This window comes from Cottoperca gobio, chromosome 7 (assembly GCF_900634415.1).
Source record: "Cottoperca gobio chromosome 7, fCotGob3.1, whole genome shotgun sequence".
NCBI classification, from domain to species: Eukaryota; Metazoa; Chordata; class Actinopteri; order Perciformes; family Bovichtidae; genus Cottoperca; species Cottoperca gobio.
This window is the reverse complement of record NC_041361.1, coordinates 4,058,388-4,070,680: the sequence shown is the minus strand read 5'-3', so window position 1 is coordinate 4,070,680 and position 12,293 is coordinate 4,058,388. Positions and strand designations below refer to the sequence as shown.

General features: G+C 40.0%; 1 protein-coding gene across 2 annotated transcripts in view; it reads left to right on the top strand.

Moving 5' to 3' along the window:
• LOC115010956 (metabotropic glutamate receptor 4-like) overlaps nt 1-11,534 on the top strand; it is a 167,356-nt gene extending 155,822 nt beyond the window's left edge. For both annotated transcript variants that reach the window (XM_029435886.1, XM_029435887.1), the window contains exons 9-11: nt 920-1,855; nt 5,422-5,668; nt 8,757-11,534. In XM_029435886.1, the coding sequence (XP_029291746.1) occupies nt 920-1,855; nt 5,422-5,668; nt 8,757-8,806 (1,233 nt within the window). In that variant the 3' untranslated portion in view covers nt 8,807-11,534. The remainder of the gene's footprint in view (nt 1-919; nt 1,856-5,421; nt 5,669-8,756) is intronic.
• The last annotated feature ends 759 nt before the right edge of the window (nt 11,535-12,293 follow it).

Sequence of the window (12,293 nt, the reverse complement as noted above, 5' to 3'; positions counted from 1 at the left end):
TGCATTTACATTAAAACTACTAGGTTTTAAATGCCAAACTTTGTGAAGATCTGTGTACGCATCCTTTTGTTGTTACGCATCATTTAAACATGAGCCACAAGGTGTTAATATTTTGTTGACGCACATACTGTACTGCATGTAATAAGATTATTGTCGACGTCAAGGTCCTGAATTAGTGCTGCACACTGATGACACTCATGAGAATCACCTGCATGGCAGATATCTCCAAGGAAAATCGAGAATACCATATGGATTTTCTTTATATATACAAAACCAATCATCCAAATCATCCATATGCTAATCACAATAATAGAATATTCCCTATCCCTTTCCGCACCATAACTTACTTTAATAAGGCCTCTTAAGCAAACTGCAATTAAATAAAAATACACCGTCAGTGCAACAGCACAGGCACATGATAATGCATTATTGAGACTGCAGTACCATGGAGACTGTATTTACTTATCTTTCCTCCAGTAAGGGCAACATTCCTTGGAAGTAATTACACAGCAAAGTTGTTTCCTGTTGAGTTATAATTCATGAGCTCACACAAAGATAATTCATAAAAAAAAAAAAGACTGCAGCTTTCATGTGGTGAATATCCCATTTACAGCTTTTTTTCCATTCAATCGTGCACTTGTGTGTAAACTAATCTTCCAAAGTGTTAATTGAATGGTGTCCTCATGCATTATGAAGCACATTGTTTAATATGAAACTCGTGTAACAATATGTAGTTAGCTGTGTTCATGTTTTTGCTATACTGACCCCTAAAGGTGCTCTTTCATTCCGATTATGAGCTTGTCCAAATGTGATAATACTGAGTAATTGCCCAGTACTCATGTAGCTGGATGTGAGTATAGGAGTAAAACAGAGGTGGTATGAACTGGTAATTTCTGCAAATATATACTTTTCCCTCCAGACCAATGGGATGCAGTGGCCTGGTGCAACACAAGAAGTCCCCTCCTCCATATGCAGCCAACCCTGCCGCCCTGGGCAGCGCAAGAAGACAGTGAAGGGAATTCCATGTTGTTGGCACTGCGAGAATTGTGATGGTTACCAGTATCAGGCAGACACTTTCTCCTGCAAGATGTGCCGCTTTGATTTGCGGCCTAACCATAACCACACTGGCTGCGATCCCATTCCCATTGTCAAGCTGGAGTGGAGCTCCCCATGGGCAGTCATCCCTGTCCTCATCGCTGTCCTGGGCATAATGGCTACTCTGTTTGTGGTCGGCAGCTTTATACGCTACAACGACACACCCATTGTTAAGGCATCAGGTCGAGAACTGAGCTATGTGCTGTTGACGGGTATTTTTCTCTGCTATGCTACAACATTCCTCATGATCTCCACTCCTGATGTGGTTATATGCTCCCTGCGAAGGATTTTCCTGGGCCTGGGAATGAGTATAAGCTATGCAGCACTGCTGACCAAGACAAATCGGATCTACAGGATTTTTGAGCAGGGCAAGATGTCGGTCAGTGCCCCTCGATTCATCTCCCCGGCCTCCCAGTTAGTCATCACATTCAGCCTGATATCAGTTCAGCTCCTTGGAGTGTGCATCTGGTTTGGTGTCGACCCATCACAAGCCATCATCGACTATGAGGATCAGCGTACAGCCAATCCTAAAATGGCCCGTGGTGTTCTGAAATGTGACATATCAGACCTCTCCCTCATCTGTCTGCTGGGTTATAGCATGCTGCTGATGGTCACCTGCACAGTTTACGCCATAAAGACCAGAGGGGTTCCCGAGACATTCAACGAGGCCAAGCCCATTGGCTTCACCATGTACACCACCTGCATTGTGTGGCTTGCCTTCATCCCCATCTTCTTTGGGACCTCACAATCAGCAGAAAAGGTAAATATTCCATTTCAAATGTGGTGCAAGTATAAAATAAGTATGGCCCAATTTTATAAACAAATTAATGGTTTTAAATTTGTGCACAGATGTCAAAGTAGTCACTAAGCTTTCACCAAATGTACTTCACCAAAAAAGAGCAAACTGGTAGCAAGTCAATTAAAATTACTCATGGATGTTGGTCGTCAGTTTTCCATTTGGAGTTCTTTTATATTTCCTATGTGGCTCATTGTAAAGAAAAAGGCCGCTTAAACTATGTTTGCTGTACAGCATCAGCCTCTTGTGTTTGTGGATACTGCCACTATTCATCCTTATATGACGGGCTTTGTGCTCCACTGTGGGGATTACAAGGCTTTTAGAGGCGTCTTGCACCTCAAGTTTACTTAGATACGTTTTCTTTAATTGTGTTTCTGTGTGTGTGTGTGTGTGTGTGTGTGTTTCATTCAGCTTTACTGGGTGGAAATACCGAGTAGTCAATCATTGCACATTCAGGCACAGAAATGGATAACTCTGGTTTATGAATTAGCATAAAATTACTGAGGCTGCTGATGTTTCTAGTCAGTTAAAAGTGAATCACAAATTACCTCTTCCAAGAGTTTCAATTTTGAGGTTGCTCAACACAGATGTACATTAAAAAAGCAGAGTGGAAAAATCCAAAATAATGATAGCAATGGAAGCATCAACATGGGAATGCTACTGTATGGCACGGCATAACAACAAAGTTAATAGCAGCATTTAGATTGCCAACAGCATCAAAGAGCAATTTGGCCATTGTGTGACTTACTAGTAATAGTAAAGGAATAGTGAAGGCAAATGATTAAACACCTATTCAAATATTAAAAGTGTTTCTTGGACGAAGGCTGTGGGTGAAAGCGCCCTTTTAGGAAGGGATATACTCTTAGTTTAAACTAGTAATATCAAGCCTATTATCCCGGTTGCTCAAGTAAACTATCATTCTTTCAAATGACTAAGTGTACTATGGCAGCTCATTAACAGTCTGGAATTTCTCTCATTTTCACTTTTTAGTATCAGCCTGCCAAGAAACACAGAAAGAACATTTCCTCAAAGAGAACAGGAAGAGGGAACTGGGAGAGCAAAACACTGAGTCATGTTTTTCCAATTGAATCGGCTTTCTCATATTCAAAAAAGTAAAAATAATTAAAACAAAAACTCTGCATTGACCAACACACAAATACATTTGGAATAAGCTTGTGGCAGAATCCATTAGGTCCTCTTTGCCAGATATTTCTTTTGGTTGAAGTCCTTTAGCATCAACAGGTAGCAAGGCTGTTGCCTAATGATACGAGGTTATCAAACAGGTGGCTTGACTCGATCTTTTCCGTACTTTGTTGCTGGTTGACTGTAGAATGTGTTGACAGGACAGGGGTCTTCAACTGTTTTTCAGCCCAAGGACCCCCAAACTGGTGTAGAGTGAACCCCCTACTCAGACTATCTGTAAAAGAACATCGCAAACCATAAAACTATTACAAGAAACACCCATCTGGATATCATCACTTCATCGTTATACCCCATGAGACATTTGTGTTAAATTCTCATCAGTTTATGAATTCTCGACTTATGGCCAAACACATGTTTTGTGAGGTCACAGTAACCTTTGACCGCCAAATTCTTATCCGTTCATCTTTGAGTCCAAGTGTACGTTTGTGCCAAATTTTAAGGCTGAGCCTTCTGAGGTTCCTGTTCCATCGATGTCCCGATGGAGCAGATTGGCAATCATATCGTTGGTCACCAGGGCCAATAGAAGTGGACAAGGGTCTTGGCTCCCCTCACAGACTGACTCCACTCTGTACTCCAGAGGGGTAGCAATATTGTTCCGAGCTCACAACAGGCCATGTGTAATCTTCTCAGGAGATTACAACACTCCCACTCCCTTCACCAAGGAATGCTCGCATTGCAGTATGATGGAATACAGTACCATGATCACTTCCATCTGTTGTTCCTAACTGACATGGCTTTGGGGGACTTAATTTGAGCCAGGCCCCCCGATAGTTTTTGTTTTTATTACATCAACATATAACATTGTCAATGTATAACAGGTGGTGCTATTTATTTCATTGTGTACATCTTTGCTTTCCCCCTTGGACTGATTGAATGCCCTACAAAATAATTCCCTACCTACTTACTGTATAGTACAGTATGCGTACAAAAACACTCAAAGCTAAAAGAATGCTACACAAATGCCCTGCTAAAATACCACATGCTGTATATACAGTACCTCTTATCTTAGTCAGATTAGTACAAATGGACATGTACTTGCAGTTTAGATGGTCATGTTCCTGCAAAGGTTTGTAAAAAAACAAACCTGTGTGCATCTTGAAATGTGAGGATGAATGTTGTACAAGCTGACATACAAACAACATATGTCATGACCCCATGCTGGGACACATCATTTATAACTGTCGACATGCTAGCGGTTCAGGGCCCTGTCGGCTATCCCCCAGCACATTTGTGATGTCTGCAAATGTAATGTCAGACAAAACCTCGGGCAAATCTCTTTGAAGGATGTCTGCCAGCTGTGTTTCCACTGTACACTCTTCGCCTTGTGTTCATCAACTTCAGAGGACCTCAGCAATTTTATTCGTTAGTCAATTATAATTCAATTCCTTCGTTTTGAGTTAATGGTTTTGACATTAAGAGTACAGTGAGAACATGGAGTGGGACTGACTTTGATAATTTTTGTCAGTTTGTAAACTGACGAAATCATGTTTTCATATTTCAGTTGCATGTGTTAATGTCAAATATGATTTACGTATTATATTTTTTACAGCCCGTGCGCTGAATCACCACATTCCTTACATCAACAAATCCGAGATGGACTGTGTCTGAGCTCCGGGATGATTATTGTAAATGAGAAATCATTTGCAGGGACTTTTAATACGCTGTAGGGCGTTTCTCTCCGCTCCATAGCTGTTGCCTGCGGCTATAGATCTGCTGCCCAGCTGTGAGCTGCAGCTGTCACTGGCTTCAGAAAGCACACAATCTGTATGCTGTTGTCTAAGACCTCAAGGGAAAAACATATATACGCAGACTACTATCAGGGGGGCACTTTTATTAGTCATAAAAAAACAAACACAGAAATGAAAGCAGAGCTCGGGAGGGAGGAACCAGCACATGAACATAGAATAAAGGGCACTGTATGCTATCGCCATGTCTTACTATGTGATACTGTGTGCTGTGCAAAGTTCAGTTCTTCTATATATGAAGCTGAAAATATTAAATACTCTACTATATTACTAGTAAGGCAGAGTCTCTACTTTGTGCAAGACTTTAAAAGCCTGTGTCTATTGAAAGCAATACATTATTGGCCAGCACATGCCCTAAAAAACATTCTTCTTCCTGCAGCTTTATAACAAAATTGGCTCTCAGAATAAAATATATGAATTAGGTTTTGATTGATGGACTTAGTCATACTGTGCAGGCTTTACAATAAGTGTGCTCATCTTAACCTGGGATTATATAACTAGAACATCTCTGTCCATCAGTCAGTGCAGCTTCTACAAATGATTCTGTTTGCTTGTGTCTCCGCTGTCTCTTCCATAATACAGATGTATATCCAGACCACAACCCTGACCATCTCCGTAAGCCTCAGTGCGTCGGTCTCTCTAGGAATGCTCTACATGCCCAAGGTCTACGTGGTTCTCTTCCACCCGGAGCAAAACGTACCCAAGCGCAAGCGCAGCCTGAAGGCTGTAGTCACTGCAGCCACTATGTCCAACAAGTTCAACCCCAAAGGCGGCCTGAGGCCCAATGGAGAGGCGAAGTCTGAGCTCTGTGAAAGTCTTGAAACACAAGGTAGGTATCACGCCTGATGGAGCAATAGAGGGAAAGAAAGTGAACCTCAACCAGGGATTGATTTCATGCGGATGCAATGAGCTGCTTTTGTGTAGAATTATAGCAGTAATAGAACACACATGGCTACTTTAAAATAATTAACTCCTTTTATGTGAACATAACCGATGGCAGTGTTATATTGCACTTCAGCAGCTCTGGAAATTTGCGAGCCTTACGTGAGCATACAAGAAATAGGGTGTCAGTGCCAACTAAAGTGGTGTTATATACTTTCTTTCTGAACATGAGCCATTGCAGATGACAAACAGAACTGTGTGAATAATTAGAACAGATGGGAGTGATTTCAACTTAGCCTATAGCGAGCATATCTTTTGTGTTTTCCCAATTCCCCGTTATTTAACGATTTCATTGACCAATTGAAGGTCATACTAATGCTTATAGCTGTCAGTTTATTAATATAGTATACACCACATGTTGCTCTTCTTAGATTAAGCAAGATCCAATCATATCCTTTTTTAAAGTTTTGTATTTTCCCCATATATTGTACAATACAAAAAAAAAAGGTGTTTTAAAAAGAGATGAAGAATCTTTTCTGTTTCACAGGGATAATCCTGCATGTTGAATACAAGAAAATAGTTCCTTTCTCACCAACTATTCTATTCTGATTTTGAAAGGGACTAAGGAGAAGGGTAGCTCAGTGTTGGAAACAAGGATATTTCAGTCACAAAGATAAAGTGTACGAGTCGGCGGTCTCTGTGTGGGGGAAAGTATAAATCCAATCAAGCAACTCCACATGTTCTGATTACTAAAAGTCCTGATTTTATACTCCGACAGGCTGAACAGTGTAGAATGATGTTTATTAGGACTAAAAAGCCTGCGCACACACTTGCATGAATGCCTTTTTTCGACCACAGAATGGAGTCGTTTTTATCTAAACCTATTAAAGAGCCCATTTATTAGGTGCTGATTCTCGCCCTCTGGTTTGAACTGTGAATCTAACAACTGCTCTTTGTGCTTATGCGTCAGACTGTGTTGAGGGAGGGGAGCCTTGTGAGGGACTTTAGACTCTCAGGTAACCTGATTAGAAAATGACTTTGCCCTTTTATTATCTGTCACCACTTTTTTTTTTCCTGTTAATTTCTGCTAATGTTCACCACAACACCCGTGCCTGCCTAAATATGCACAAAGCATCCCAGCTGCCGCCGGCTAAACTGCAGCACCCTGAATGACACGAGGCAGTAATCACACCCTCACAAATCCACCCTTGACCAACAGACATTAACTTGGGAAGACAATATTGGCGTGTGGTGCTGTAAAATGGCCAATCAGCATGGTAAAGCCTGTTAATGTGGGAAGATGACACCACTCTGCCTGAGTGCAGGAGACAAGCGATAGCCATGTGTCCCCTGTAATTTGTTTCTCTCTTGACAAAAGAAGGAATTTGTGATAATGGAACAACAACAACAATAAGAGTGTACAGGAAAAGACAGATGAGTCTGCCAGCTCCAATTCTTTCTGGACCATCTATTCTTTATCTTGGCCATGCAGCACATAAATATTCAAATAAGGTTCATTTATCAATGCTTCTCTTGGAAGAGATGCTTTGGATGAAATGGCGAGAACTGCCGCCCCCATTCATACACCCAACATGGCACTGACAAATATACAGAAACGTTTACCATTACATGTCTCTCCACTACAGCTTTTTTTGCCCCGACTCTGGCTTTCAGCTGTCTTTCTGATTGGATTCATCCCCTCTGACATATTCAATCAGCCAACGCTGCTGTGAGCAGATTGGCAGATTGGTAGTGTGATTACCTCCACTCCAAGCATGCCCACTGAGAACAGTTTTATTTTAAAATATGACCCACATGTACACGCTGACATTTGCACACAGGCATATGTGCACATAGGAGCATGACTGCAGACATACATACAGGTACTTTAATGTACGACATATGTTTCATGTTGCACCAGCGGGTCGGGCTCCTCAGAGTCACTGTGGTCTGCCCTCTGGTCATCTGTCTTATGCGTTTTATTCACAGCTGATAGAAAATTCAATGAAACATGAAAAGAATGTTAAAGAATAATGAGCACAAGTCAGATCACATATCGTGTAATACGCTTTACAATTAAAAACGTTGCTGTTATACACCGACTGACTGCTGCATGTGTTGCTTGGTGCACAGAGAAGTATCAGGTCTCTGCATGTAGTATAAGACTTGCATTTGAATAGTTACTATTGCATTTTATAGCAGTGCTGTGATCTGCTTGGTGGCTCTATATGATGCAATGTTTGATACAATTAAATGATATAATCAGCTGTGAAGAAAACATAATGACAGAGGTTTCCCTGATTTCATTAATGGTACTGTAACAGTAGGTACTTACATTGATGTGACCATTGCCACAGCCTATTAAGTCTGATTGCATCTGCATCACTGTCTTGATGATTATTTCACGGTGATATGTTGTAACAATATTTTTTTAGAGCAAGTTGTGCAAAATCTTTTTTTTCAGATGAATTAGCTGATCAAATGATGAGACGATTGGCAGAAAATTAATCAGTAACGATTTAAATATTTTTAAAAACTTAAAAATCCCAAATACTCTCTGGTTCCATGCTTCTCAGATGTGATGCTTTCTCTGTTTGAATTTAAAGATTCAGTCATTTTCAGTTCCCAAAAAATCGTGATGAGCATTTTTTTAAATAATTTTTTGACATTTCAGAGGAGAAACAAATAATTGATTAAGTATTTAACTTTTATTTTTATTTTTTATGTTGCATCATGGAACAGTCTATTCTGAAGTCAGTCACATTTCTACTTTTTTTTTCTTCTTTTTTTTTTTTTAAATGCAATACAAATATAGAAGAGATGTCATTCCCATAAATACAACATTCAAATTACAACATCCTGCTATTATGATTGCTTCCACCTGCACTCATTTGATGAAGTCATCCATAAATAGAACTTCCCATCAATCTGGACTCCAACATGTGCTCTGAAAGATTACCGTTTCACGCTTGTTTGACTCTCACCCATTGCATTTTTTAACTCTTTCCTTCCTTCTCCTACACCTTCACTTACAGCGTTGGCTTCCAAGCAGACATACATAAGCTACAGTAACCATGCCATCTAAGCCAGAGACAAACAGTGGAAGCGGAGCCAGGGCCTGCCTGAGGAGACATCACCTGATTGTGGGGAATACTGGGGATATACTGGAGGACTTCCAAGTTGCTACGGCGGAGGAGGACTGGGGTGGAAAGATGGGAATTTGTCACTCCATGAATAGAAAGGTTGCCATGTTTTTCTAGAGAATCAGGTGAAGGCTTGAATGCCAAATTTATGAGAAATTAGTAGATTTACAGGAGAGAGATGGGCGATGTAAAGGGAGATTGGACAGTTAATTTTCCTCTTCCCACCCTTTCTGAGACGCAAGTGAGCAGTGACGTTTCCAGATGCAGGCCGAGTCAACCACCTTGGAGTCTACAGTATGTTTTCCTTCTGAAGTGTAAAGCACACAATTCCCATTATCTCCGAGGCTGAATCTTTTGTCACATTTCAACAAAAACGGGGCGAAAAAGTGTTCCGTTTTTGCTCAATTCAAATGCAGTAGACAAGAAGAAACAGTATAAAAGTAGAATCATTATTTTTGGTTACTGGTATTATTAAGGTTGAAAGCTGCAGTACTCTTCAAATACAGGTACATGCCTTACTACAGTACATTCAGTATTCCTACATGAACTAACCTTATCTGAAACACCTGAAAATAAAAAGCAGTGGGTCATCCCAGTTTCTTTTTTTTAATTTTGTTTTTATAAATGTTTCATAATAGTGATGAAGATGATGATGAGGATGATGATGATATCATCTTGGCAAACCTAGTGTACAGTCCCAGAGCATGCGTGTGGGAGCATCACATGTACTGTGCTGTGTTGTCAACGTCTTTGGAATGCAACATTTGTTCATGGTTGTCATTCACAGTGGAGATGTCATTTTGGACCATTACCCACTGGGCTACTGCAGAATAAAGAGTCATTTCAAACAGTGCAACTAAAAAGGGGAATTGCCATGGAACACCTTCATTAGTTTACACCGCACTCCATACATGTCAACCAGGACTTAAAGACTTGTCGAAGCATACATTCCAACATCCCAGATTTATTGGCCTTTATTTATCATGCGCTTGTTGAAGCCTTCGCTAATTTAAGCACTTGGAAGATTATGAGAATTCATGTTTCCTTCCATCCCAGCTAACATTAAATATTCTTGACTAATAATAAACACTTGTGTTTGGCATTCCCCTCCAAAAAAAAATGACACCGACTGTCCCATATTATCCTGTGTTATTATTATTATCCTATTTGTGTATTCCTATTTTTAGAGATATATTAAAAATATATTCTTAATTTTTATAGCAGACAAAAGTACTCATATAGCTAGTATATTCTGTCCCTAATCACTTGATTTGTAAAGGAATAAAAACAGTCAGTCTGCTGTCATACCAGATCAATTATTCTTAAAGCGTAACGTTACAATATGATAGATTACATAAGACAGTGTTACATAAGGGGTTTCTGATGGACGCACATATAAACTGTGTTCCTTGCAAAAGATTTTGAGGCTAAAGTGGAAATGATTAATGAAAGTTTTAATAGTATTTTGGGTACAGAATTAGGCTCATGCAGTTAATCAGCATGAAGTCCCATTTGGAGAAGGTGCAAGCTCAGTTCCATCAAACGGCATAAATGTTCAAAGATAATTCGGTGGATGACAAGCATAGGATTTCCTAAACAGGGCTTTACCTTTCCACACACCCAATACGATCGTTTTGAGGCCGAGCACTATAGCGCCATTTAAATATTCTCTAGAGAATAGTATTTTGGTAATTGCCAGAGTTTTACATATAAATACATTAAATCGCGTGATTTAGTCAAAACAGACTTTGTTACAGTAAACACATAGTGTAGTGTAGAGAATCAAATCAAGTCTACAGCTCTACTCCGCTTCATTCATCTTTGATTTTCTACAGAGTTGATAATGACTGATGATTCTGTCTAACATTAATTGATTTTCACAGTAATATTGGCAAACTCATTTGAGATGAAACGTGGGGGATGTTCTGACGCTTGATAAATAAAAGGCCAGTGCCTTCATTCTGTGCCTCATACCCATTGAACTACTCCCGTCATCGTTTCCATGGATCCTTCATGGTGTCGTTTGCTTTGCATCCATTACCTTTCAAGTGGATTCTGTTCAAACATGGGAGGTAGAGAGGTCTCAATGTACAATCTATATTTAAATGTGTAAACTCCATCTCTGTCTCCAGTCTCTAAAGTATTTTTCATGAACAGTGACTCTGGAATTTGTCTCATTAAATGTTATCCTCAGCGATGCAAAAATATGTATGTTGCATGTCAAAACTCATAATAAGTCATGTGAACAACTTGAGAGAAAAGGTGTAAAGACCCGACGGTAAACTACTGCAGAGGATTATAAATAACTAATATTTTTGGTTTAATCAATGATTCTCTCAGCTTCATCAAAAGTCTACGGTGTTGCCGCAAATGTTTTCTCATCAGCTGATAAAGTATTGTTTGTGGGATTGTTTGTGTTTGTGAATATGATCATTTACTGCTTTTTCGCCACAACCCCCCCCCCTCCCAGTTTATTTTTCTAAAACACTCTGTCCGTGTAACAAAATAGAATATGTAAGTGCTGACTGACATTAGGTGGCAAGTTAATGTACGTTATTAAAATGGATTGATCATGTCTGCTTTATGTACTGAATTATAAAAAAAAAGAAAAAAAAAAAAAAAGAATTACAGTGCCTGGATATTTATGAATTATCTATAGAGAAAAAAAAATGTGTAGAGCATGTTCATTTTTTATACAAGATATTTCTAATAAAAGACTGTTTTGCTAATAAAGTGTGGCTGCTTCTTATCTTGCACGTTTCAATAGTTGGTTTCACCTTTAATAGTATTAAAGAAAAGTGTTTCCATAAGCACCACAATCATCACGATATATTATTCAGGGCAGTGACCCCTTTCCCACTTCCTATCCCCCTCGCTCAGAACCACACTCATCTTCAAACCCAGCCTTCATGTTGAGCTCAACTACACATCTGTACCGTTCCGTCACTGCCTCTCGCACGGTGACAACATCTGTGCACACGGAGACAGACAGAAATATAAACACCTGGCAAAGTACTCAAAACCGCCTCTGTTGTAGTTCCCGCTACAGTCTGTGTCTCTGGGACTCCAGGAGCACATTGTTGCCATGATGACACACACACACACACACACACACACACACACACAGGCTCACAAGCTGAAAAACAATACAAGCGTCGCTGTCGTGGCTGGTAAATATCGCAGGTGACAGCGAATCATCTGCCATGTCATTCAGCCCACAGCAGCTCACAGGTGGGGGAAGGGTTGGGGGGGGGGGGGGGGGGAGACAGTGGAGGGAAAGAGCCGCATATTCTCACATTTCACTCGAGTTTGTTTCAACCAAACCAGAATTGGTAATTGTTGGAACATAGGAAATTTATTGTGCACCTTGGACTCTTTTTTTTTCAGTGTTTTCTGACATTCTATAGACTAAATGATTAATCCCTTAAT